Here is a 27,508-nt window from a genome sequence, read left to right as displayed (position 1 = left end):
TCTAACCCATGCTGTACCAGCCCTGGGAGTGTTTGATGGGACAGTGTAGAGGGAGCTTTACTCTGTATCTAACCCATGCTGTACCTGCCCTGGGAGTGTTTGATGGGACAGTGTAGAGGGAGCTTTATTCTGTATCTAACCCGTGCTGTACCTACCCTGGGAGTGTTTGATGGGAAAGTGTAGAAGGAGCTTTACTCTGTATCTAACCCGTGCTGTACCTGCCCTGGGAGTGTTTGATGGGACAGTGTAGAGGGAGCTTTACTCTGTATCTAACCCGTGCTGTACCTGCCCTGGGAGTGTTTGATGGGACAGTGTAGAGGGAGGTTTACTCTGTATCTAACCCGTGCTGTACCTGCCCTGGGAGTGTTTGATGGGACAGTGTAGAGGGAGCTTTACTCTGTATCTAACCCGTGCTGTACCTGCCCCGGGAGTGTTTGATGGGACAGTGTAGAGGGAGCTTTACTCTGTATCTAACCCGTGCTGTACCTGCCCTGGGAATGTTTGATGGGACAGTGTAGAGGGAGCTTTACTCTGTATCTAACCCGTGCTGTACCTGCCCTGGGAGTGTTTGATGGGACAGTGTAGAGGGAGCTTTACTCTGTATCTAACCTGTGCTGTACCTGCCCTGGGAGTGTTTGATGGGACAGTGTAGAGGGAGCTTTACTCTGTATCTAACCCGTGCTGTACCTACCCTGGGCGTGTTTGATGGGACAGTGTAAGAACATAAGAACATAAGAAATAGGAGCAGGAGTAGGCCAATCGGCCCCTCGAGCCTGCTCCGCCATTCAATAAGATCACCGCCAATCCACTATCAAAGAACCATCTCCTGAATCTAACAGAATTAGACACACGAAATAGGAGCAGGATCAGGCTACACGGCCCCTGGGCCCGCTCCGCTACCCACAGGGCCATGACCGATCCGAACCTAGACTCATGTCCTATTTCCTGCCCGCTCCCCGTAACCTTAATTCCCTTTACTTCTAGGAAACTGTCTATTTCTGTTTTAAATTTATGTAATGATGTAGCTTCTACAGCTTTTTGGGGCAGCATATTCCATGGACCTACCACACTCTGAGTGAAGTAGTTCCTCCTCATCTCAGTTAAGACTATGCCCCCTAGTTCTAGTTTCACCCATCATCGGGAACATCTTCCCCGCATCCACCCGATCCAACCCCTTCACAATCTTATATGTTTCAATAAGATCGCCTCTCATTCTTCTGAACTCCAATGAGTAGAGTCCCAATCTACTCAACCTCTCCTCATATGTCCATCCCCTCATCCCCGGGATTAACCGAGTGAACCTTCTTTGTACTGACTCGAGAGCAAGTATGTCCTTTCTTAAGTATGGACACCAAAACTGTACGCAGTATTCCAGGTGCGGTCTCACCGATACCTTGTACAACTGAAGCAATACCTCCCTATTTTTATATTCTATCCCCCTAGCAATGAAAGCCAACATTCCATTGGCCTTCTTAATCACTTGCTGCACCTGCATACTAACCTTTTGAGTTTCGTGCACCAGGACCCCCAGATCCCTTTGTACTTCAGTACTTTCCAGTTTCTTGCCATTAAGATAATAACTTGCTCTCCGATTTTTCCTGCGAAAGTGCATAACCTCACACTTTCCAGTATTGTATTCCATCTGCCAAATCTCTGCCCACTTACTTAGCCTGTCTATGTCCCCTTGCAGGTTTTTTATGTCCTCCTCACTCACTACTTTCCCTCCCATCTTAGTATCATCTGCAAACTTTGATATGTTACACTCGGTCCCCTCCTCCAGCTTTACTCTGTATCTAACCCGTGCTGTACCTGCCCTGGGAGTGTTTGGTGGGACAGTGTAGAGGGAGCTTTACTCTGTATCTAACCCGTTCTGTACCTGCCCTGGGAGTGTTTGATGGGACAGTGTAGAGGGAGCTTTACTCTGTATCTAACCCGTGCTGTACCTGCCCTGGGAGTGTTTGATGGGACAGTGTAGAGGGAGCTTTACTCTGTATCTAACCCGTGCTGTACCTGCCCTGGGAGTGTTTGATGGGACAGTGTAGAGGGAGCTTTACTCTGTATCTAACTCGTGCTGTACCTGCCCTGGGAGTGTTTGATGGGACAGTGTAGAGGGAGCTTTACTCTGTATCTAACCCGTGCTGTACCTGCCCTGGGCATGTTTGATGGGACAGTGTAGAGGGAGCTTTACTCTGTATCTAACCTGTGCTGTACCTGCCCTGGGAGTGTTTGATGGGACAGTGTAGAGGGAGGTTTACTCTGTATCTAACCCGTTCTGTACCTGCCCTGGGAGTGTTTGATGGGACAGTGTAGAGGGAGCTTTACTCTGTATCTAACCCGTGCTGTACCTGCCCTGGGAGTGTTTGATGGGACAGTGTAGAGGGAGCTTTACTCTGTATCTAACCCGTGCTGTACCTGCCCCAGGAGTGTTTGATGGGACAGTGTAGAGGGAGCTTTACTCTGTATCTAACCCGTGCTGTACCTGCCCCGGGAGTGTTTGATGGGACAGTGTAGAGGGAGCTTTACTCTGTATCTAACCCATGCTGTACCTGCCCCGGGAGTGTTTGATGGGACAGTGTAGAGGGAGCTTTACTCTGTATCTAACCCGTGCTGTACCTGCCCTGGGAGTGTTTGATGGGACAGTGTAGAGGGAGCTTTACTCTGTATCTAACCGATGCTGTACCTGCCCTGGGAGTGTTTGATGGGACAGTGTAGAGGGAGCTTTGCTCTGTATCTAACCCGTGCTGCACCTGCCCTGGGAGTGTTTGATGGGACAGTGCAGAGGGAGCTTTACTCTGTATCTAACCCGTGCTGTACCTGCCCTGGGAGTGTTTGATGGGACAGTGTAGAGGGAGCTTTACTTTGTATCTAACCCGAGCTGTACCTGCCCTGGGAGTGTTTGATGGGACAGTGTAGAGGGAGCTTTACTCTGTATCTAACTCGTGCTGTACCTGCCCTGGGAGTGTTTGATGGGACAGTGTAGAGGGAGCTTTACTCTGTATCTAACCCGTGCTGTACCTGCCCTGGGCGTGTTTGATGGGACAGTGTAGAGGGAGCTTTACTCTGTATCTAACGCGTTTGACGGAGCCCAAAATGTGTTCCATTTTAGGTAGATTTTATGGAAGTGTGTGTGTTAATTTTTGCAGACCTGTACCCACCAGTACCCCAGAATTGTGCAACTCAAATACTATCTCCAGATCCATTCAATCTGGGGGTTCTCTAAGAGACTGTATTGAAATATCTCACGCTGACAATGGCACATCCTGATGCTCTGCTGTAATGTTTTTATGCTGTTTTCCCTGCAGGCCCAATGCTGCATGTGAGGCCGTTAGTACATTATCACTCACTCCCAGAAACAGTTAACGTTCTTCTGTAGACATCACAGGAACTGGCTGAGGGCTCACGGCCTTTAAAGCTGCGTCTTACGGAGCCTGTGAGGAGTGACAAGCATGTGAGGAGCTTAGAATCAGCAGTCTGGGAATGTTCTCCCTATAATAGAATCATGGTGCATTATGGGAATCTATTTCCTGTTAATAGAGTTGATGGTGCAGTATGGCAATGTACTTCCTGTTAACATGCATTATGTTCTCACCATGCACAGTGTGATGGTGCTCACTGGATCAGTACTCTCACAGGGTTATACAACAGGGTTATACTTCCTCTTGTACAGCTATCACGGTGGTTTGTGGGAGTATACTTCCTGTTCTATTGCTAATATATTGCATTATGGGAACACTGAGCCTACCCTGCTGCCCTTCCAATGTTGTCTGGAGCTTTATTTCATGTTCTGTTGCCCTTACAGCACATTATGGGATACGCTATCCTGGCCAGTGCTTCATGCTCTGAGAGCGTCACACTGTCTCTGTGTGATGAGACATGTTTCTGTTTGACTCAGTTCCTGTCCTGAGCAGTGTATTTGTTTTATTTGCAGGGTAAGATTGGTTGGCGGGATCAGAGTACTCACCTGCTGGTCTTCTCCACTGAGTCCGCCTTCCATTATGAGGCCGATGGCTCCAACGTCCTCTCTGGGATTCTAAAACGCAACGATGAGCGCTGTCATTTAGACTATAGAGGCACCTACACCCAGGATAAGGAGCAAGATTACCCATCAATTCCAACTCTGATTCGCCTCCTCGGGAAGCACAGCATCATCCCAATCTTTGCTGTCACTAACCATTCTTACTCTTACTATGAGGTAAGATGTTTATCAGGAGAAAACAGGGTTAACTTTGTGTAGCACGTTCCACAGGACATGCTTAATATTGCAGGGTTAGTCACGAGACACCGAGAATTAAAGGATTAGTCTCTATACCGGATACATTACAGGGCATGTACAGTCTACATTACAGGTTTAGTCTTAGTACAGTATATATTACTGGCATGTTTTACAGTTTATATTACAAGAACAGTCTCTACAATGTATGTTACATGGTGTGTTATACAATATAAATTACAGGGTTAGTCTTTACGCATTGTATATTATATGGCATATTATACAGTGCATATTTCAGATTTAATCTCTCCAGTATATGTTATAGGGCCACTTTTACGGTTTATATTGCAGGGTTCGTTTCTAGACGATTTATATTACAGAGCATATTTTATAGTCTATGTTACAGGATGAGACTATTCTGTACATTATAGGGCATGTTATGCAGTGTACGTCACAGGGTGTGTGAGACAGTGTATATCGCAGTGTGTGTGAGACAGTGTATATCGCAGGGTGTGAGACAGTGTATATCGCAGGGTGTGAGACAGTGTATATCGCAGGGCGTGTGAGACAGTGTATATCGCAGTGTGTGTGAGACAGTGTATATCGCAGGGTGTGAGACAGTGTATATCGCAGTGTGTGAGACAGTGTATATCGCAGTGTGTGTGAGACAGTGTATATCGCAGTGTGTGTGAGACAGTGTATATCGCAGTGTGTGTGAGACAGTGTATATCGCAGGGAGTGAGACTGTATATCGCAGTGTGTGTGAGACAGTGTATATCGCAGGGTGTGTGAGACAGTGTATATCGCAGGGTGTGTGAGACAGTGTATATCGCAGGGTGTGTGAGACAGTGTATATCGCAGGGTGTGTGAGACAGTGTATATCGCAGGGTGTGTGAGACAGTGTATATCGCAGGGTGTGTGAGACAGTGTATATCGCAGGGTGTGTGAGACAGTGTATATCGCAGGGTGTGAGACAGTGTATATCGCAGTGTGTGTGAGACAGTGTATATCGCAGGGCGTGTGAGACAGTGTATATCGCAGGGTGTGTGAGACAGTGTATATCGCAGGGTGTGTGAGACAGTGTATATCGCAGTGTGAGAGACAGTGTATATCGCAGTGTGTGTGAGACAGTGTATATCGCAGTGTGTGAGACAGTGTATATCGCAGGGTGTGGGAGACAGTGTATATCGCAGGGTGTGTGAGACAGTGTATATTGCAGGGTGTGAGACAGTGTATATCGCAGGGTGTGTGAGACAGTGTGTATTGCAGGGTGTGAGACAGTGTATATCGCAGGGTGTGTGAGACAGCGTATATCGCAGGGTGTGTGAGACAGTGTATATCGCAGTGTGTGAGACAGTGTATATCGCGGGGTGTGTGAGACAGTGTATATCGCGGTGTGTGTGAGACAGTGTATATCGCAGGGTGTGTGAGACAGTGTATATCGCAGGGTGTGTGAGACAGTGTATATCGCAGTGTGTGTGAGACAGTGTATATCGCAGTGTGTGTGAGACAGTGTATATCGCAGGGTGTGTGATACAGTGTATATCGCAGGGTGTGTGAGACAGTGTATATCGCAGTGTATATCGCAGTGTGTGAGACAGTGTATATCGCAGTGTGTGTGAGACAGTGTGTGAGACAGTGTATATCGCAGTGTGTGAGACAGTGTATATCGCAGGGTGTGTGAGACAGTGTATATCGCAGTGTGAGAGACAGTGTATATCGCAGTGTGTGAGACAGTGTATATCGCAGGGTGTGTGAGACAGTGTATATCGCAGGATGTGTGAGACAGTGTATATCGCAGGGTGTGTGAGACAGTGTATATCGCAGGGTGTGTGAGACAGTGTATATCGCAGGGTGTGTGAGACAGTGTATATCGCAGTGTGTGTGAGACAGTGTATATCGCAGTGTGTGTGAGACAGTGTATATCGCAGGGTGTGTGAGACAGTGTATATCGCAGGGTGTGTGAGACAATATATATCGCAGGGTGTGTGATACAGTGTATATCGCAGTGTGTGTGAGACAGTGTATATCGCAGGGTGTGTGAGACAGTGTATATCGCAGTGTGAGACAGTGTATATCGCAGTGTGAGACAGTGTATATCGCAGTGTGTGTGAGACAGTGTATATCGCAGGGTGTGTGACACAGTGTATATCGCAGTGTGTGTGAGACAGTGTATATCGCAGTGTGAGAGACAGTGTATATCGCAGGGTGTGTGATAGTGTATATCGCAGGGTGTGTGAGACAGTGTATATCGCAGGGTGTGTGAGACAGTGTATATCGCAGTGTGAGACAGTGTATATCGCAGTGTGAGACAGTGTATATCGCAGTGTGTGTGAGACAGTGTATATCGCAGGGTGTGTGACACAGTGTATATCGCAGTGTGTGTGAGACAGTGTATATCGCAGTGTGAGAGACAGTGTATATCGCAGGGTGTGTGATAGTGTATATCGCAGGGTGTGTGATAGTGTATATCGCAGTATGTGTGAGACAGTGTATATCGCAGTGTGTGTGAGACTGTATATCGCAGTGTGTGTGAGACAGTGTATATCGCAGGGTGTGTGTGAGACAGTGTATATCGCAGGGTGTGAGACAGTGTATATCGCAGGGTGTGTGAGACAGTGTATATCGCAGGGTGCGTGAGACAGTGTATATCGCAGTGTGTGTGAGACAGTGTATATCGCAGTGTGTGTGAGACAGTGTATATCGCAGTGTGTGTGAGACAGTGTATATCGCAGGGTGTGTGAGACAGTGTATATCGCAGTGTGTGTGAGACAGTGTATATCGCAGTGTGTGTGATACAGTGTATATCGCAGGGTGTGTGAGACAGTGTATATCGCAGTGTGTGTGATACAGTGTATATCGCAGGGTGTGTGATACAGTGTATATCGCAGGGTGTGTGAGACAGTGTATATCGCAGGGTGTGTGAGACAGTGTATATCGCAGGGTGTGTGATACAGTGTATATCGCAGGGTGTGTGAGACAGTGTATATCGCAGTGTGTGTGAGACAGTGTATATCGCAGTGTGTGTGTGACAGTGTATATCGCAGGGTGTGTGAGACAGTGTATATCGCAGGGTGTGTGAGACAGTGTATATCGCAGGGTGTGTGATACAGTGTATATCGCAGGGTGTGTGATACAGTGTATTTCGCAGTGTGTGTGAGACAGTGTATATCGCAGGGTGTGTGAGACAGTGTGTGAGACAGTGTATATCGCAGTGTGTGAGACAGTGTATATCGCAGGGTGTGTGAGACAGTGTATATCGCAGTGTGTGTGTGACAGTGTATATCGCAGGGTGTGTGAGACAGTGTATATCGCAGTGTGTGTGAGACAGTGTATATCGCAGGGTGTGTGACACAGTGTATATCGCAGTGTGTGTGAGACAGTGTATATCGCAGTGTGAGAGACAGTGTATATCGCAGGGTGTGTGATAGTGTATATCGCAGGGTGTGTGAGACAGTGTATATCGCAGGGTGTGTGAGACAGTGTATATCGCAGTGTGAGACAGTGTATATCGCAGTGTGAGACAGTGTATATCGCAGTGTGTGTGAGACAGTGTATATCGCAGGGTGTGTGACACAGTGTATATCGCAGTGTGTGTGAGACAGTGTATATCGCAGTGTGAGAGACAGTGTATATCGCAGGGTGTGTGATAGTGTATATCGCAGGGTGTGTGATAGTGTATATCGCAGTATGTGTGAGACAGTGTATATCGCAGTGTGTGTGAGACTGTATATCGCAGTGTGTGTGAGACAGTGTATATCGCAGGGTGTGTGTGAGACAGTGTATATCGCAGGGTGTGAGACAGTGTATATCGCAGGGTGTGTGAGACAGTGTATATCGCAGGGTGCGTGAGACAGTGTATATCGCAGTGTGTGTGAGACAGTGTATATCGCAGTGTGTGTGAGACAGTGTATATCGCAGTGTGTGTGAGACAGTGTATATCGCAGGGTGTGTGAGACAGTGTATATCGCAGTGTGTGTGAGACAGTGTATATCGCAGTGTGTGTGATACAGTGTATATCGCAGGGTGTGTGAGACAGTGTATATCGCAGTGTGTGTGATACAGTGTATATCGCAGGGTGTGTGATACAGTGTATATCGCAGGGTGTGTGAGACAGTGTATATCGCAGGGTGTGTGAGACAGTGTATATCGCAGGGTGTGTGATACAGTGTATATCGCAGGGTGTGTGAGACAGTGTATATCGCAGTGTGTGTGAGACAGTGTATATCGCAGTGTGTGTGTGACAGTGTATATCGCAGGGTGTGTGAGACAGTGTATATCGCAGGGTGTGTGAGACAGTGTATATCGCAGGGTGTGTGATACAGTGTATATCGCAGGGTGTGTGAGACAGTGTATTTCGCAGTGTGTGTGAGACAGTGTATATCGCAGGGTGTGTGAGACAGTGTATATCGCAGGGTGTGTGATACAGTGTATATCGCAGGGTGTGTGATACAGTGTATATCGCAGTGTGGGTGAGACAGTGTATATCGCAGGGTGTGTGAGAAGTGTATATCGCAGGGTGTGTGAGACAGTGTATATCGCAGTGTGTGAGACAGTGTGATTAGTCATTGCACATTGTTTTGTGTTCATGATACACAGTATTTAATACAGAATATGTTGTACAGTGTGCATCGAAGGTTAAATCAATACTCAACCAAAGAACAGCCCATTGTGACATTTTACTTGGTGACCGTTTGCAAATTTACAAAGGAAACTCCTCCAAAGGTCATGGTTTCCCAGGAGGTGTTTTTTTTTATCACAGCGCAGTGGAAATGCCAACCTTTACTTGCATCTTTTTTTTAATAGAAATTGAGCAAGTATTTCCCCGTGTCTGACATTGGGCGGCTACAGCAAGACTCCTCCAACATAATCGAACTGTTACGCAGATCATTTGAGGTAAGGCACCTTCCTGTCACTGTTTTCAGAGAAAACACACTCGCCTGTTGTACATACCGCATTGTAATGTTACGCGGCTCACCACCACCTTCTCGAGGGCAATTAGGAATGGGCAATAAATGCTGGCTTTGCCTGCAACGTCCAAATCCTGTGAATGAATTTTAAAAAGTACATCCCTGGTGTGTATACCACAATGTAACGCTACACGGTGTCATATGTACCTTGCTGCAGAATGATGTAATTGTTGCGCTGTGATCTGATACAATAGCTGTATAGTGTCCTCGGGGTTAGCTATTGACTGTTGTGTGTCCTGTCCTTCCTTCTCCAGAACATCCGCTCAAAGATGGAAATCCGGGCTGAGAATATCCCCAAAACAATGAGGGCTAAAGTCTCATCGGTTTTGGCCAGCAGGTCGCGGAGCGAGTCTTCCACCTTTACCGTGATCCCAGGAGTAGTGGTAAGAAATCCAAGGCAAAGGGATGGGCTCCGAAGGCCGAGTGGCTAAGGCCACTGTCTAGTGCAGCACTGAGCTGTGTGGATCAGAAGGCCCTAGGCTCAACTCCTGGCCTGTGCTGTGTTAGCTGGTCTGAGCCTTGGAGCCCAGGGCTAGGGATGGGAGAGATATCAAGGAGTGCTCTTGTTCTTGATCGCTAACCTGTGACCTCTGCTGCAAAGTGTGGGCGGGTGTGTATCCGTGCGTGCATGCGTGTGTGGATATTGAATGAGGCAGGATATGACTTGGCCGTGATGGTTCTTGCCTACCAGCTCTCACTGTCAAGGCCCCTTTAATGAGGCAATGTGATCTATCAGAGGGAAGCCAGTGCTCATAGCATCCCATCAGGAGTCAGGAGAGAAAGGGTGACAAGTGGGAGGGAAAATCCATTGCATCCATTCAAACTGGTTTGCAATCTGGGTCACTCTTGCAAATAAATGTCTCTCTAACAATTCCTCAATATTGACAACGCTGCAGATGTCAGTGGAGAACCATCAAATCCTATCACTGCAACACACTCTTCAAAAACATTTCTGGTTTCCTCCTAAACTCTAGAAATGTTCCCTGACACAAACTCCACCCTGTATCCTCGCTGTTCAAATCAAGACTCATTGCGGTAGACCTTCACTTTGTGCTACAGTGTAAAACGGGTAATAGCCAATCGGCAGCCCGTTCTACCTCTCCCCCAATCCTTACCTCCACTGACTCTACCTCTCCCCCAATCCTTACCTCCACTGACTCTACCTCGCCCCCAATCCTTACCTCCACTGACTCTACCTCTCCCCCAGTCCTTACCTCCACTGACTCTACCTCTCCCCCAATCCTTACCTCCACTGACTCTACCTCTCCCCCAATCCTTACCTCCAGACTCTACCTCTCCCCCAATCCTTACCTCCACTGACTCTACCTCTCCCCCAATCCTTACCTCCAGACTCTACCTCTCCCCCAATCCTTACCTCCACTGACTCTACCTCTCCCCCAGTCCTTACTTCCAGACTCTACCTCGCCCCCAATCCTTACCTCCAGACTCTACCTCGCCCCCAATCCTTACCTCCAGACTCTACCTCTCCCCCAATCCTTACCTCCACTGACTCTACCTCTCCCCCAATCCTTACCTCCAGACTCTACCTCTCCCCCAATCCTTACCTCCAGACTCTACCTCTCCCCAGTCCTTACCTCCACTGACTCTACCTCGCCCCCAATCCTTACCTCCAGACTCTACCTCTCCCCCAATCCTTACCTCCAGACTCTACCTCTCCCCCAGTCCTTACCTCCACTGACTCTACCTGTCCCCCAATCCTTACCTCCACTGACTCTACCTCTCCCCCAATCCTTACCTCCAGACTCTACCTCTCCCCCAATCCTTACCTCCACTGACTCTACCTCTCCCCCAATCCTTACCTGCACTGATTTCAATCAGAAGAGATGTAAAACGGGCTGATGACTCACTGTCACTCATTTCACACTATCACTCAAAGCCAAAAACTACCCTATCAACTGTACCATCTCCTACTTTAATGCATTCTTCACATGATCTCAAAATCCCTCTTCTCCCTCATTCTTTCCATGTCCATACAATCCTTTGGCTTTTAAAAGCCAAGTTTCAACGATCGTCTACCATCTTGATTTATGACATCATTTTACTCTTTGAGCTTTGGCCTTGTCTGCACTGTGAGCCCTGAAACATCACTCTGGGTCCTGTCCACACTGTGAGCCCTGACACATCACTCTGGGTCTTGTCCGCACTGTGAGCCCTGACACATCACTCTGGGTCCTGTCCGCACTGTGAGCCCAGACACATCACTCTGGGTCCTGTCCGCACTGTGAGCCCAGACACATCACTCTGGGTCCTGTCCGCACTGTGAGCCCTGACACATCACTCTGGGTCCTGTCCGCACTGTGAGCCCAGACACATCACTCTGGGTCCTGTCCGCACTGTGAGCCCAGACACATCACTCTGGGTCCTGTCCGCACTGTGAGCCCAGACACATCACTCTGGGTCCTGTCCGCACTGTGAGCCCTGACACATCACTCTGGGTCCTGTCCACACTGTGAGCCCAGACACATCACTCTGGGTCCTGTCCTGTACTGTGAGCCACTCTGGGTCCTGTCCGCACTGTGAGCCCAGACACATCACTCTGGGTCCTGTCCTGTACTGTGAGCCCTGACACATCACTCTGGGTCCTGTCCGCACTATGAGGCCTGACACATCACTCTGGGTCCTGTCCGCACTGTGAACCCAGACACATCACTCTGGGTCCTGTCCGCACTGTGAGCCCAGACACATCACTCTGGGTCCTGTCCGCACTGTGAGCCCAGACACATCACTCTGGGTCCTGTCCGCACTGTGAGCCTTGACACATCACTCTGGGTCCTGTCCGCACTGTGAGCCCAGACACGTCACTCTGGGTCCTGTCCGCACTGTGAACCCAGACACATCACTCTGGGTCCTGTCCGCACTGTGAGCCCTGACACATCACTCTGGGTCCTGTCCGCACTGTGAGTCTTGACACATCACTCTGGGTCCTGTCCGCACTGTGAGTCTTGACACATCACTCTGGGTCCTGTCCGCACTGTGAGTCTTGACACATCACTCTGTGTCCTGTCCACACTGTGAGCCCAGACACATCACTCTGGGTCCTGTCCACACTGTGAGCCCTGACACATCACTCTGGGTCTTGTCCACACTGTGAGCCCAGACACATCACTCTGGGTCCTGTCCGCACTGTGAGCCCAGACACATCACTCTGGGTCCTGTCCGCACTGTGAGCCCTGACACATCACTCTGGGTCCTGTCCGCACTGTGAGCCCTGACACATCACTCTGGGTCCTGTCCGCACTGTGAGCCCAGACACATCACTCTGGGTCTTGTCCGCACTGTGAGCCCAGACACATCACTCTGGGTCTTGTCCGCACTGTGAGCCCTGACACATCACTCTGGGTCCTGTCCGCACTGTGAGCCCTGACACATCACTCTGGGTCCTGTCCGCACTGTGAGCCCAGACACATCACTCTGGGTCCTGTCCGCACTGTGAGCCCTGACACATCACTCTGGGTCCTGTCCGCACTGTGAGCCCAGACACATCACTCTGGGTCCTGTCCGCACTGTGAGCCCAGACACATCACAGAATCACAGAAATCACAGAAACCTCACAGTGCAGATAGAGGCCATTTCGGCCCATCGAGCCTGCACCGACACATATCCCACCCTATCCCCGTAACCCCACGTATTTAATCCCCCTAACACTAAGGGTCAATTTTATCATAGCCAATCAACCTAACCCGCACATCTTTGGACTGTGGGAGGAAACCGGAGCACTCTGGATCCTGTCCGCACTGTGAACCCTGACACATCACTCTGGGTCCTGTCCGCACTGTGAGCCCAGACACATCACTCTGGGTCCTGACACATCACTCTGGATCTTGTCCGCACTGTGAGCCCAGACACATCACTCTGGATCCTGTCCGCACTGTGAGCCCAGACACATCACTCTGGGTCCTGTCCGCACTGTGAGCCCTGACACATCACTCTGGGTCCTGTCCGCACTGTGAGCCCAGACACATCACTCTGGGTCCTGTCCGCACTGTGAGCCCAGACACATCACTCTGGGTCCTGTCCGCACTGTGAGCCCAGACACATCACTCTGGGTCCTGTCCGCACTGTGAGCCCAGACACATCACTCTGGGTCCTGTCCGCACTGTGAGCCCAGACACATCACTCTGGGTCCTGTCCACACCGTGAGCCCTGACACATCACTCTGGGTCCTGTCCACACTGTGAGCCCAGACACATCACTCTGGGTCCTGTCCTGTACTGTGAGCCACTCTGGGTCCTGTCCGCACTGTGAGCCCAGACACATCACTCTGGGTCCTGTCCGCACTATGAGGCCTGACACATCACTCTGGGTCCTGTCCGCATTGTGAGCCCAGACACATCACTCTGGGTCCTGTCCGCACTGTGAGCCCAGACACATCACTCTGGGTCCTGTCCGCACTGTGAGCCCAGACACGTCACTCTGGGTCCTGTCCGCACTGTGAGCCCAGACACATCACTCTGGGTCCTGTCCGCACTGTGAGTCTTGACACATCACTCTGGGTCCTGTCCGCACTGTGAGCCCAGACACATCACTCTGGGTCCTGTCCGCACTGTGAGCCCTGACACATCACTCTGGGTCCTGTCTGCACTGTGAGCCCTGACACATCACTCTGGGTCCTGTCCGCACTGTGAGCCCAGACACATCACTCTGGGTCCTGTCCACACTGTGAGCCCAGACACATCACTCTGGGTCCTGTCCGCACTGTGAGCCCAGACACATCACTCTGGGTCCTGTCCGCACTGTGAGCCCAGACACATCACTCTGGGTCCTGTCCGCACTGTGAGCCCAGCCACATCACTCTGGGTCCTGTCCACACTGTGAGCCTTGACACATCAGTCTGGCAATTTAAGAAAAAACATACGTAGAATCATAGAATCAGAGAATGGTTACAGCACAGAAGGAGACCATTCAGTCCGTCGAACCCGTGCTGGCTCTCTGCAAGAGCACTTCAGCTAGTGCCACTCACCCACCCTTTCCCCATAGCCCTGCAAATGTTTTTCCTTCAGTTACTAATCCAAGTCCCTTTTGAAAGCCTCAATTGTAACATTTCCAAATTTGCTGATGACACAAAGCTAGGTGGCAGTGTCAGTTGCGAAGAGGATGTGAAGAGGCTTCAAGGGAATCTCGACAGGCTCTGTGAGTGGGCGAGAACATGGCAGATGCATTATAATGTGGATAAATGTGAAGTTATCCACTTTGGTAGAAAAAACAGAAAGGCAGAGTATTTCCTAAATGGTGAAAGATTGGGAAATGCAGGTGCTCAAAGGGACCTGGGTGTCCTTGTACATGAGTTACTGAAAGTGAATGTGCAGGTGCTGGCCTTCATTGCAAGAGGATTTGAGTACAGGAGTAAAGAAGTCTTACTCCAATTATTTAGGGCCTTAGTGAGACCACACCTGGAGTACTGTGTACAATTTTGGTCTCCTTGCCTAAGGAAGGATATACTTGCCATAGAGGAAGTGCAACGAAGGTTCACCAGACTGGTTCCTGGGATGGGGGCACTGTCGTATGAGAAGAGATTGAGTAAACTCGGCCTGTATTCTCTTGAATTCAGAAGAATGAGAGGGGATGTCATTGAAGCATACAAAATTATTACAGGGCTTGATAGGGTGGACGCTGTGAGAATGTTTCCCTTGGCTGGGGAGTCTAGAACCAGGGGTCACAGCCTCAGGATAAAGGGTAGGCCATTCAGGACTGAGAGGAGAAGAAATTTCTTCACACACAGGGTGGTGAATCTTTGGAATTCTTTACCCCAGAGGGCTGTGGAGGCTCAGTCATTGGGTATATTCAAAACAGAAGTCGATAGATTTCTGACTAATAAGGGCATCAAGGGACATGGCGATAGGGCCGGTGAATGGAATTGAGGCAGAAGATCAACCATGATCTCACTGAATGGCGGAGCAGGCTCGAAGGGCCGAATGGCCTACTCCTGCTCCTATTTCTTATGTTCTTATGTTTAATCTGCCTCCACCACCCTTTCAGGCAGTGCATTCCAGATCCGAACCACTCGCTGTGTAAAAGAGTTTTTCCTCATGTTGCCTTTGGTCCTTCTGCCAATCACCTTAATTCTGTGTCCTCTGGCTCTCGACCCTTCCGCCAATGGGAACAGTTTCTCTCTATCTACTCTGTCTAGACCCCTCATGATTTTGAACACCTCTCAACCTTCTCTGCTCTAAGGAGAACAACCCCAGTTTCTCCAGTCTATCCACATAACTGAAGTCCCTCATCCCTGGAACCATCCTCATGAATCTTTTCTGCACCCTCTCTAAGGCCTTCACATCCTTCCTAAAGTGCGGGGCCCATAAGTGGACACAATACTCCAGTTGAGACCAAACCAGTGTTTTATAAAGGTTCTTCATAACTTCCTTGCTTTTGTACTCTCTGCCTCTATTTATGAAGCCCAGGATCCCGTATGCTTTTTTAACCATTTTCTCAACCTGCCCTGCCACCTTCAACGATTTGTGCACATATACCCCCAGGTCTCTCTGTTCGTGCACCACCTTTTAGAATTGTACCCTTTAGTTTATATTGCCTCTCCTCATTCTTTGTACCAAAATGTATCATTTCACACTTCTCTGCATTAAATTTCATCTGCCATGTGTCTGCCCATTTCACCAGCCTGTCTATGTCCTCTTGAAGTCTATCACTCTCCTCCTCACTGTTCACTATACTTCCAAGTTTTGTCATCTGCAAATTTTGAAATTGTGCCCTGTGCACCCACGTCCAAGTCATTAATATATATCAAGAAAAGCAGTGGTCCTAGTACCAACCCCTGGGGAACACCACTGTATACCTTCCTCCAGTCCGAAAAACAACCGTTCACCACTACTCTCTGTTTCCTGTCACTTAGCCGATTTCGTATCCATGCGGCCACTGTCCCTTTTAGATTTTCCAAACATAATGGGTGTGAGATATTTGTTGATTGCCAAGACAGGCCCACAGATTGCATGTTATTTACAGTCTATGGAGCAACAACATTGAAGCTCCAATCATTAGTATTTTAACCACCTATTGTCTCAATGACTTCCACCCCCCCACCCCACCTCCCCATCCCCCCACCCCACCCACCTCCCCAGTTTTTGTGAATACACTTTGCTTAACGAACCCAACATTTAAAAATAATTCTAATCCTTTCTGCGGGAAAATGGTATGAAAATTCCCAAAGCAGGACACGAAAACAATAACAACTTACATTTATATAGCGCCTTTAATGTAGTAAAACGTCCCAAGGTGTTTCACAGGAGCGTTATCAAACAACATCTTACACCGAGCTACATAAGGAGACATTTGGACAGGTGACCAAAAGCTTGGTCAAAGAGGTAGGTTTGAAGGAGGATCTTAAAGGAGGCAAGAGAGGCAGGAATTACGGAGCTTAGGGCCTAGGCAACAGAAGGCACGGCCACCAATGGTGGAGCGATTTAAATCTGTGATGCGCAAGAGGTCAGAATTGGAGGAGCGCAGGGTTGTAGGGCTGGAGGAGATTACAGAGATTGGGAGGCTTATAGGGCTGGAGGAGGTTACAGAGATAGGGAGGGTTGTAGGGCTGGAGGAGATTACAGAGATAGGGAGGGTTGTAGGGCTGGAGGAGGTTACAGAGATTTCGGAGGGTTGTAGGGCTGGAGGAGATTACAGAGATAGGGAGGGTTGTAGGGCTGGAGGAGATTACAGAGATTTCGGAGGGTTGTAGGGCTGGAGGAGATTACAGAGATAGGGAGGGTTGTAGGGCTGGAGGAGATTACAGAGATAGGGAGGGTTGTAGGGCTGGAGGAGATTACAGAGATTTCGGAGGGTTGTAGGGCTGGAGGAGATTACAGAGATAGGGAGGGTTGTAGGGCTGGAGGAGATTACAGAGATTTCGGAGGGTTGTAGGGCTGGAGGAGATTACAGAGATAGGGAGGGTTGTAGGGCTGGAGGAGATTACAGAGATTTCGGAGGGTTGTAGGGCTGGAGGAGATTACAGAGATAGGGAGGGTTGTAGGGCTGGAGGAGATTACAGAGATTTCGGAGGGTTGTAGGGCTGGAGGAGATTACAGAGATTGGGAGGGTTGTAGGGCTGGAGGAGATTACAGAGATAGGGAGGGTTGTAGGGCTGGAGGAGATTACAGAGATTTCGGAGGGTTGTCGGGCTGGAGGAGATTACAGAGATAGGGAGGGTTGTAGGGCTGGAGGAGATTACAGAGATTTCGGAGGGTTGTAGGGCTGGAGGAGATTACAGAGATTTCGGAGGGTTGTAGGGCTGGAGGAGATTACAGAGATAGGGAGGGTTGTAGGGCTGGAGGAGGTTACAGAGATTTCGGAAGGTTGTAGGGCTGGAGGAGATTACAGAGATAGGGAGGGTTGTAGGGCTGGAGGAGATTACAGAGATAGGGAGGGTTGTAGGGCTGGAGGAGGTTACAGAGATAGGGAGGGTTGTAGGGCTGGAGGAGATTACAGAGATAGGGAGGGTTGTAGGGCTGGAGGAGGTTACAGAGATAGGGAGGGTTGTAGGGCTGGTGGAGATTACAGAGATTTCGGAGGGTTGTAGGGCTGGAGGAGGTTACAGAGATAGGGAGGGTTGTAGGGCTGGAGGAGGTTACAGAGATAGGGAGGGTTGTAGGGCTGGAGGAGATTACAGAGATTTCGGAGGGTTGTAGGGCTGGAGGAGATTACAGAGGTAGGGAGGGTTGTAGGGCTGGAGGAGATTACAGAGATTTCGGAGGGTTGTAGGGCTGGAGGAGATTACAGAGATAGGGAGGGTTGTAGGGCTGGAGGAGATTACAGAGATAGGGAGGGTTGTAGGGCTGGAGGAGATTACAGAGATAGGGAGGGTTGTAGGGCTGGAGGAGGTTACAGAGATTTCGGAGGGTTGTAGGGCTGGAGGAGATTACAGAGATAGGGAGGGTTGTAGGGCTGGAGGAGGTTACAGAGATAGGGAGGGTTGTAGGGCTGGTGGAGATTACAGAGATTTCGGAGGGTTGTAGGGCTGGAGGAGGTTACAGAGATAGGGAGGGTTGTAGGGCTGGAGGAGGTTACAGAGATAGGGAGGGTTGTAGGGCTGGAGGAGATTACAGAGATTTCGGAGGGTTGTAGGGCTGGAGGAGATTACAGAGGTAGGGAGGGTTGTAGGGCTGGAGGAGATTACAGAGATAGGGAGGGTTGTAGGGCTGGAGGAGATTACAGAGATAGGGAGGGTTGTAGGGCTGGAGGAGATTACAGAGATAGGGAGGGTTGTAGGGCTGGAGGAGATTACAGAGATAGGGAGGGTTGTAGGGCTGGAGGAGGTTACAGAGATTTCAGAGGGTTGTAGGGCTGGAGGAGATTACAGAGATAGGGAGGGTTGTAGGGCTGGAGGAGATTACAGAGATAGGGAGGGTTGTAGGGCTGGAGGAGATTACAGAGATAGGGAGGGTTGTAGGGCTGGAGGAGATTACAGAGATAGGGAGGGCTGTAGGGCTGGAGGAGATTACAGAGATAGGGAGGGTTGTAGGGCTGGAGGAGATTACAGAGATAGGGAGGGTTGTAGGGCTGGAGGAGATTACAGAGATTTCGGAGGGTTGTAGGGCTGGAGGAGATTACAGAGATAGGGAGGGTTGTAGGGCTGGAGGAGATTACAGAGATAGGGAGGGTTGTAGGGCTGGAGGAGATTACAGAGATTTCGGAGGGTTGTAGGTCTGGAGGAGATTACAGAGATAGGGAGGGTTGTAGGGCTGGAGGAGATTACAGAGATTTCGCAGGGTTGTAGGGCTGGAGGAGATTACAGAGATTTCGGAAGGTTGTAGGGCTGGAGGAGGTTACAGAGATAGGGAGGGTTGTAGGGCTGGAGGAGGTTACAGAGATAGGGAGGGTTGTAGGGCTGGAGGAGATTACAGAGATAGGGAGGGTTGTAGGGCTGGAGGAGGTTACAGAGATTTCGGAGGGTTGTAGGGCTGGAGGAGATTACAGAGATAGGGAGGGTTGTAGGGCTGGAGGAGATTACAGAGATAGGGAGGGTTGTAGGGCTGGAGGAGATTACAGAGATAGGGAGGGTTGTAGGGCTGGAGGAGGTTACAGAGATTTTGGAGGGTTGTAGGGCTGGAGGAGATTACAGAGATAGGGAGGGTTGTAGGGCTGGAGGAGATTACAGAGATAGGGAGGGTTGTAGGGCTGGAGGAGATTACAGAGATTTCGGAGGGTTGTAGGGCTGGAGGAGATTACAGAGATAGGGAGGGTTGTAGGGCTGGAGGAGATTACAGAGATTTCGGAGGGTTGTAGGGCTGGAGGAGATTACAGAGATTTCGGAAGGTTGTAGGGCTGGAGGAGGTTACAGAGATAGGGAGGGTTGTAGGGCTGGAGGAGGTTACAGAGATAGGGAGGGTTGTAGGGCTGGAGGAGATTACAGAGATAGGGAGGGTTGTAGGGCTGGAGGAGGTTACAGAGATTTCGGAGGGTTGTAGGGCTGGAGGAGGTTACAGAGATAGGGAGGGTTGTAGGGCTGGAGGAGATTACAGAGATTTCGGAGGGTTGTAGGGCTGGAGGAGATTACAGAGATTTCGGAGGGTTGTAGGGCTGGAGGAGATTACAGAGATTTCGGAGGGTTGTAGGGCTGGAGGAGATTACAGAGATTTCGGAGGGTTGTAGGGCTGGAGGAGATTACAGAAACAGGGATGACACACGGGATCTCAGAATGGAAGACAAGGCTTGTGAGGCTGCAGAGATATTGAAAGTCTGAGGGAGTTCAAGACCTCGTCATGAGCTCAGGAGGGCAAGTGGTTGGTGTGGGTTGAAATGCCGAGCTGGCTTTTCCTTCAGAGGTGAACTCTCAGGTCAGCCTGGAAAGACCTTGAGAGTAATTATACTCCTGCTCCTATTTCTCATGTAATTGCTGTTTTTTATTTCTGTTTACAACCAGAACAAGTTCAAGCTCAACATGAAAGCTTTGGATAACACGGGTGAAACTCACCTGTGCAACAGTCCCAAGGGGGAGCAGAAAGGAAACGTAATTGTCAAACCCAGTACTTTCACAGATGCCTTGTCACTCGATGCCTCCCTTCTCTGTGACCAATGTCCCTGTGAACTGGTGAGGTCCTATTGTCAAATGTCACCTCAGAGATTACACTTGGTTTATTTTACATTCTCACCCGTTTTTCCTAACTGCCTTCTATGATTCGTCAACAGAAACGGGAGGTGAACTCTCCCAAATGCCACCAGCATGGTGACTTTGCTTGTGGGCACTGCACGTGCGCGGATAAGTGGTAAGAGGAAAGAAGCACTTTTATATTTTGATTTGAAAAAATCTGGACACAGCTGTGTAGGACTCATGAAAGGAGAGGGATTCCATTTCCATCGTGTCTTTCACAACCTCAGGGTGGCCCAAAGAGCTTTTTGAGCAAATGAAGTACTTTTGAAGTGTAGTCACTGTCATAATGTGGGGAATTGCGGCGGCCAATTTGCGCACAGCAAGATGTCACAAACAGCAATCCGATACATGATCAGATAATCTGTTCTGGTGATGTTGGTTTTGGGATAAATATTGGCCCCATGACACCAGGGAAAACTGCCTTGCTGTTCTTCGAATAGTGCCATCTTTTACGTCCACCTGAGAGGGCAGACGGGCCTCATTGTAACGTCTCATCCGAATGACGGCACCTCCGACAGTGCAGCGCTCCCTCAGCACTGCACTGGAGTGTCAGCCTGGATTATGTGCTCAAGTCTCTAGAGTGGGACTTGAACCCACAACCTTCCGACTCAGAGTTAAGAGTGCTACCCACTGAGCCCCAGCTGACACCATGGATAGGCTGATATACCTCTGATTCATGGGGAAACTTTGTTTTTTGATCAAATTAGTGTTGGGTAGACTTTTGACTTCCATGATGTCCAAAACTCATGGGCCAAACTATTGGTTTCCTCATAGTTTGGCCCGTGAGCTTATACTCGCTAGAGTTTAGAAGAATGAGAGGGGATCTCATTGAAACTTATAAAATTCTAACAGGACTAGACAGACTAGATGCAGGAAGGATGTTCCTGATGGCGGGGGTGTCCAGAACCAGGGGTCACAGTCTAAGGATAAGGGGTAAGCCATTTAGGACAGAGATGAGGAGGAATTTCTTCACCCAGAGAGTGGTGAACCTGTGGAATTCTCTACCACACAGGGCAGTTGAGGCCAGTTCATTAAATATATTCAAGAAGGAGTTGGATATATTTCTTAAGGCTAAAGGGATCAAGGGATATGGGGAGAAGGCAGGGACAGGGTACTGAATTTGGATGATCAGCCATGATCTCATTGAATGGCGGAGCAGACTCGAGGGGCCGAATGGCCTACTCCTGCTCCTATCTTCTATGTTTCTATGAGTTTGGACCTCATGGTCTTGTGTTGGGTTCCTGACAGAGAGGCTCATGGACCAAGTTCTGCTTCTGATTGACACATGTTGACCTATTTATGTTCCCCATGGATGGGTTGACCCCTCACGGGGTCCGATGTGTTAGATCCGTGGTTCAGTGGATAAAGAATTACACGGATGCTGTACATAAACAAACAACAGGTCTTTACTGGAGGAGGGTCATCTCTAGACTGGAGTACAGAGGCGTGCGCACAGCTTATATACCGGTGTGGTTACTGCCGGTACTACAGTATACAGGAGCTGTAAAAAGTAGTTCTGACTTAAAGCACATACACTACAATTCCTCCCTTTTTAGATTAATAATACCCCCTTAATATTCAAATAACAATTACATTTTTACATGTACATTCAATAACAAAAAGTCCATTTATAGATTCAGTCTTTGGGGCAGCTTCCTGACCCTTTCGGGATAGCGCCTTTCCGGAGGTTCTTATTCTTGGTGCAGAGGCGATTCTGACCCCTTTTCATCGGGTACTTCATCGGGTTCCACTGCTACTGGGTCTGGAGTAGATGCTACCGGTATGTCAGGTTCATCCCCAAGTACTCGAGACATGGGGTTGACACCTTCCTGTGATGCTAAGATCTGATCGACGTGGCGTCTCACAATGTTCTCCCCGACATCCACTGTGTACATTAATGGCCCCTGCCTTGTACATATCGTTCCGGGTTGCCACTTCTCTGTTCGATAGTCACGGGCCAAGACTGGTTGCCCTACATTGAAGCTCCTTGTCAGCTTCTCGTTGATGTGCTGGAATTGTTTGTCCTCAACATTTCTTCGCACATTTGGTCTGAGCGAATCCAGACGAGATCTCAACCTTCTGTTAAAGAACATCATGGCCGGGGTCTGGTTGGTAACTGCATGTGTCGCGTTTCGGTAGGCTAATAAGAAATTGTCCATCTTATGCTGTAGTGGAATTTCCTCGTCGCACATGGCCTTTATCGCCTTCTTAAAGGTTTGTACGAACCTCTCAGCCAATCCATTGGTGGCTGGATGATACGGGGTGGATGTGTAATGCCTTACGCCATTCCTTTTCATGAATTTTTGGAACTCGTCGGACACAAACTGTGGTCCATTATCAGAGCAGATCTGCTCTGGCAAACCGTTTCTGGCAAATATGGTTCGTAGGACTGCAATCGTTTTCTCTGTAGTGGTTGAAGACATCTTTATCACCTCAGGCCACGTTGAATGAGCATCCACTGCTATTAAGAACATTGAGTCCATGAATGGACCAGCGAAATCAATGTGCACCCATTGCCATGGAGAGGAGGGCCACTCCCATGGGTGTAGAGGGGCATGTGGTGGTGCATTTTGGACCTTCTGGCATCCTAAGCAGCTCTTAGTTAGGTCTTCAATTTGTTGATCGATTCCCAGCCACCACACATAAGCCCTAGCAAGGCTTTTCATTTTCACTCCCCCCAGATGACCTTCATGTAGCTCCTTTAGCACTCTCTCCCTTAACTTGGGTGGAATCACCACTCTGGATCCACACATCACTGTCCCCTGGCATACTGACAGCTGTTCTCTTCTGGATGAGAATGCTGGCAACAGTGAGTCGCCATGTGTTGGCCATCCCCTCACCGTCAATTCATATACCCGTGACAGCGTCGGATAATTGCGGGTCTCCTTCTCTATATCCGCGTTTGTTACTGGCAATCGTTCAATTATCGACGAATAAAATATCTCGATAGGGTCCACTGCTGGTGCTTCCTCCACCGTAGGCAGTGGCAGGCGCGATAGCCCATCAGTGTTCCCATGCTGTTTCGTGCCTTTATATTCTATTTCATATTGATTTGCCCCTAGAAACAGGGACCATCTTTGTAACCGCTGTGCAGTCATTACTGGCACGCCCTTCTTAGGATTAAAGATGGAGACAAGTGGTTGGTGGTCAGTCAGCAAGGTGAACTTCTGCCCATGCAGCTAATGGTTGAATTTTTTTACTCCCCATACTAGGCTGAGGGCCTCCCTGCCAATCTGGGCGTAGTTGCGCTCGGCTGAGGTTAGTGACCGAGACGCAAAGGCCACTGGCCTCTCCAACCCGTCTGGGAATTTGTGCGACAGCACCGCTCCAATGCCGTAGAATGATGCATCACATGCCAAACGAATTGGTAGTGCTGGGTTGAAATGGGCCAACACCTCTTTTGATGTGATCAATTCTTTACACTTCTGGAAAGCTCGTCTACGTTCGTCATCCCACTTCCATGGTACCCCTGTTTGCAGTAGGGTGTTCAGCGGGTGTAGTACCGTAGACAAATTTGGTAAGAACTTGTGGTAATAGTTTACCAGCCCGAGGAACGACCTCAGTTGTGACACATTTTCCGGTGCTGGAGCCTTGACTACCGCCTCAATCTTGTCAGGGGACTTATGTAACCCCTCTTCATCGATGACGTGGCCGCAATATGAGATCTGTTTCTGGAAAAACTCGCACTTGTGGCGATTAGCTCGTAGCCCATATTCCTTTTAATCTGGCGAGCACCTTCTCCAAGTTAGCGAGGTGATCACCGTCATTTTCGCCCGTGACCAAGATGTCGTCCAAATAACACTGGGTCCCTGGAATCCCTTGCAGGACCTGATCCATCGCCCTTTGCCAGATAGCCGGAGCCGAGGCTACTCCAAACACCAGCCGGTTGTATTGATAGAGACCCTTATGGGTGTTGATCGTAAGGTAATGTTTCGAAGCTTCTTCTACCTCCATTTGCAAGTACGCCTGGGCTAGATCAATTTTGGTGAAGCGTTTACCACCAGATAGCGAGGCGAAAATATCCTCAATTCGTGGAAGCGGATATTGCACCGTGTGAAGGACTGGGTTCACTGTCACCTTAAAATCCCCACAGATGCGGATCTTCTTTGGTTCCCCAGGCGTATTACTCAACGAGCTCTTCATTACAGGGACGATGGGTGTAGCCCACTCGCTCCAGTCCACTTTGGACAGTACTCCTGAACGTTCCAACCCTTCCAGCTCTGCTTCAACCGTTGGTCTGATCGCATAAGGCACTGGTCTGGCCTTCAGAAACTTTGGGCTTGCATTATCCTCTATTTTAATTGTTGCTGTTATTCCTTTTAGTGTTCCTAGTCCCTCCTGGAACACTTCTTTTGCGTCAGTTAGCATTTTTGACAGTCGTCCAGGTGTGACGTCGTCATCCTTTTTGGCCTCTACCTTCAGTGCCTGTATGGAATGCCAATCTAAATGTATCTTCCGGATCCACTCACGTCCTAGCAGTGGTGGTCCTCCATTTGGCAATACATATATATCCATTTTAGGTATTTCCTGACCTTTATATGTCACTTTCACCCTTATTTTTCCTTTGGGGTAGACTTTTTGCCCCGTATACGTCTTCAAGACAATCTCTGTAGCTTTCAAGGGTATGTGTGAAAATAGCCGCTTGTAGTCTCTTTGATTTATGACTGTTAGAGCTGACCCTGTGTCCAATTCCATTTCCACTTGGACTCCGTCTATCTTGAGTGTAACCCAGATAGTCTGGTGATCCTCTATTTCGGTTACATTATGTAGTTTCAGACAACCCAGCTCCTTGCTTCCGGAGTCTGTGTCACTTTTCTGTTCATCTGAACCACTGTCCATCACCTGGTGTACCTTTTTGTACTTCTCCTGTGGAGATTTCATACTGTTGGTTTTCTTCCCAGACCTGCAGACTCTTGCTATGTGTCCTGCTTTCCCACACTGTCTGCACACTTGGTCCTTGAACCAACAATCTTTCTGGTCATGTGTTGTTCTGCCGCAGCGATAGCACTTCCCTGTTCCATAGGTCATTTCGTTGGTGCTGTATTCTTGCGGTCTCCGTTGTATCTCTGCAGCGCCCCTTGCGGCTGCTTCGTGTGATACTGCCATATTGAAAGCTTTGTCCAGTGTAAGGTCCTTTTCTGATAGAAGCCGTTTCTGGGTTCCTTCACTTTGTAGCCCACACACAAACTTGTCCCTTAACGTGTCTGCTAGTCCCACTCCAAACTGGCAGTATTTCGATAGCTTGCGCAGTTCCGTTAGGTACTCAGCATTGCTTTCGTCTTTGTGTTGGTTCCTTTTATGGAACTTAAATCGTTCTGCTATCAGCAGCGGTGTGGGGCTTAAGTGGTCCTGTAGGATTTCTACTATGCTTCCAAAATCCTTGTTTACCGGCTTCTCTGGGGTTATTAGATTCCGCAGTAACCCATAAGTTTTTGCACCCATGGAATTTAACAGAACCAGTGCTTTATTAGCATCTGGCACTTCATTCGCCCTGCAGTACACCTCAATACGTTCCACATATGTCGCCCAATCTTCGACTTCATTGTCGAACGTAGAGATACTGCCACTCTTCGGCATCCTTGGTTGTGCGTTAACTATCCCCAATGGCGCCTCCCGCGCTTACCCTTCTTCTCCGCTGGCACAAAATGGTGTCTCCCGCGCTTTCCTTCCTTCCCGCGCTCGCCCGTCTTCTCCGCTGCGGCTTCGCAAAATGGCGTCTCCCACGCTCTTCTTCTCCGCGGCTCAATGGCGCCTCCTGCGCTCTTCCTGCTTCTCCGCGGCTCAATGGCGTCTCCCCTTGCTTCGCCCCACGGACCCTGATCAGCCCGTGATCCCTGGCTGTGCTCTGCGCGTTCTTCTCTTGATATTTGTCAACGCCGCTCAGTCTAGAACCTGGCTGTTTCTTACCCTCTCTCTCTCCGGTTTTGCAGTATTTTTCCACGACGCTGCTCGGTGATCAACCCCCGGCTGCGCCCTGCTCTCTTCACCCTTTTTCTTACCCCGTCGACACTGCCCGGCTCTCTCTCTCTGCCGTCGGTTGGCTCCAGCCGCCGCTGCTCGGGAAGGGTCTGCTCAGGACCTGTCGTCGGTCTCTTACTGCTCGTTGTGGCTAGGGAACCAAGCCCGGCTCTCCACAGCCTCACCAGCGAAGTTGGATCTCTGCCTGACTGCTGGGCGGTTGCTCGCGGTCGACACCCGTGTTCCTGGACTCGACTTTTCTTTTTGTTTTGTTTTGTTTAATGTTGCAGGTAGATTGGCATCAACACTCGTCGCCACTGTTAGATCCGTGGTTCAGTGGATAAAGAATTACACGGATGCTGTACATAAACAAACAACAGGTCTTTACTGGAGGAGGGTCAACTCTAGGCTGGAGTACAGAGGCATGCGCACAGCTTATATACCGGTGTGGTTACTGCCGGTACTACAGTATACAGGAGCTGTAAAAAGTAGTTCTGACTTAAAGCACATACACTACATGATGGCTGATCTTACAGACCCACATTGCGGGAGATTTCTTTGACTGATGCTAAGTGTTCGCAGCAATGTAAGCACAGCTGAATGATTCATCATCATTTCTTCTACCAAATTGTGGAAGTATTCAAAAGAATGGATTTAGATGTTGTGGGCGTCGCTGGCATTTGTTGCCGATCGCTGGTTGCCCTTGAGGAGGAGGTGGTGGGCCTTCTTCATGAACATAAGAACCTAAGGAATAGGAGCAGGAGTAGGCCATTCAGCCCCTCGAGCCTGCTCCACCATTCAATAGGAACATGTCTGATCTGATCTTGACCTCAACAACACGTTCTTGCCCACTCTCTCCCTATAACCCTTGACTCCCTTGTAGTTCGAATGTCTGTCTATCTCCGCCTTAAATATATTCAATGACCCAGCCTCCACAGCTCTCTGGGGTAAAGAATTCCAAAGATTCACGACCCTCGGAGAGAAGAAATTCCTCCTCATCTCCGTTTTAAATGGGCGACTCCTTATTCTGAGACTGTGCCCCCTAGTTCTAGATTCCCCCACGAGGGGAAACATCCTCTCGGCATCCACCTTTCAAGCCCCCTCAGATTCTTATATGTTTCAATAAGATCACCTCTCATTCTTCTAAGCTCCATGAGTATAGGCCCAACCTGCTCAACCTTTCCTCATAAGACAACCCCTTCATCCCAGGAATCAGCCTCGTGAACCTTCTCTGAACACCCTCCAATGCAAGTATATCCC

General features: G+C 49.3%; 1 protein-coding gene across 3 annotated transcripts in view; it reads left to right on the top strand.

The window, feature by feature from the left end:
• Positions 1 to 27,508, top strand: part of itgb4 (integrin, beta 4) — a 181,584-nt gene that overhangs the window by 32,931 nt on the left and 121,145 nt on the right. For all 3 annotated transcript variants that reach the window (XM_085963248.1, XM_085963247.1, XM_085963246.1), the window contains exons 8-12: positions 3,929 to 4,192; positions 9,017 to 9,106; positions 9,435 to 9,563; positions 20,063 to 20,230; positions 20,329 to 20,405. In XM_085963248.1, coding sequence (XP_085819374.1) covers positions 3,929 to 4,192; positions 9,017 to 9,106; positions 9,435 to 9,563; positions 20,063 to 20,230; positions 20,329 to 20,405 — 728 coding nt within the window. The remainder of the gene's footprint in view (positions 1 to 3,928; positions 4,193 to 9,016; positions 9,107 to 9,434; positions 9,564 to 20,062; positions 20,231 to 20,328; positions 20,406 to 27,508) is intronic.

This window comes from Somniosus microcephalus, chromosome 21 (assembly GCF_052327205.1).
Source record: "Somniosus microcephalus isolate GS21.2 chromosome 21, FLI_Smic_1.0, whole genome shotgun sequence".
NCBI lineage: Eukaryota > Metazoa > Chordata > Chondrichthyes > Squaliformes > Somniosidae > Somniosus > Somniosus microcephalus.
Note: the sequence above shows the minus strand (reverse complement) of the source record. Positions and strands in the feature narration are given on the sequence as shown.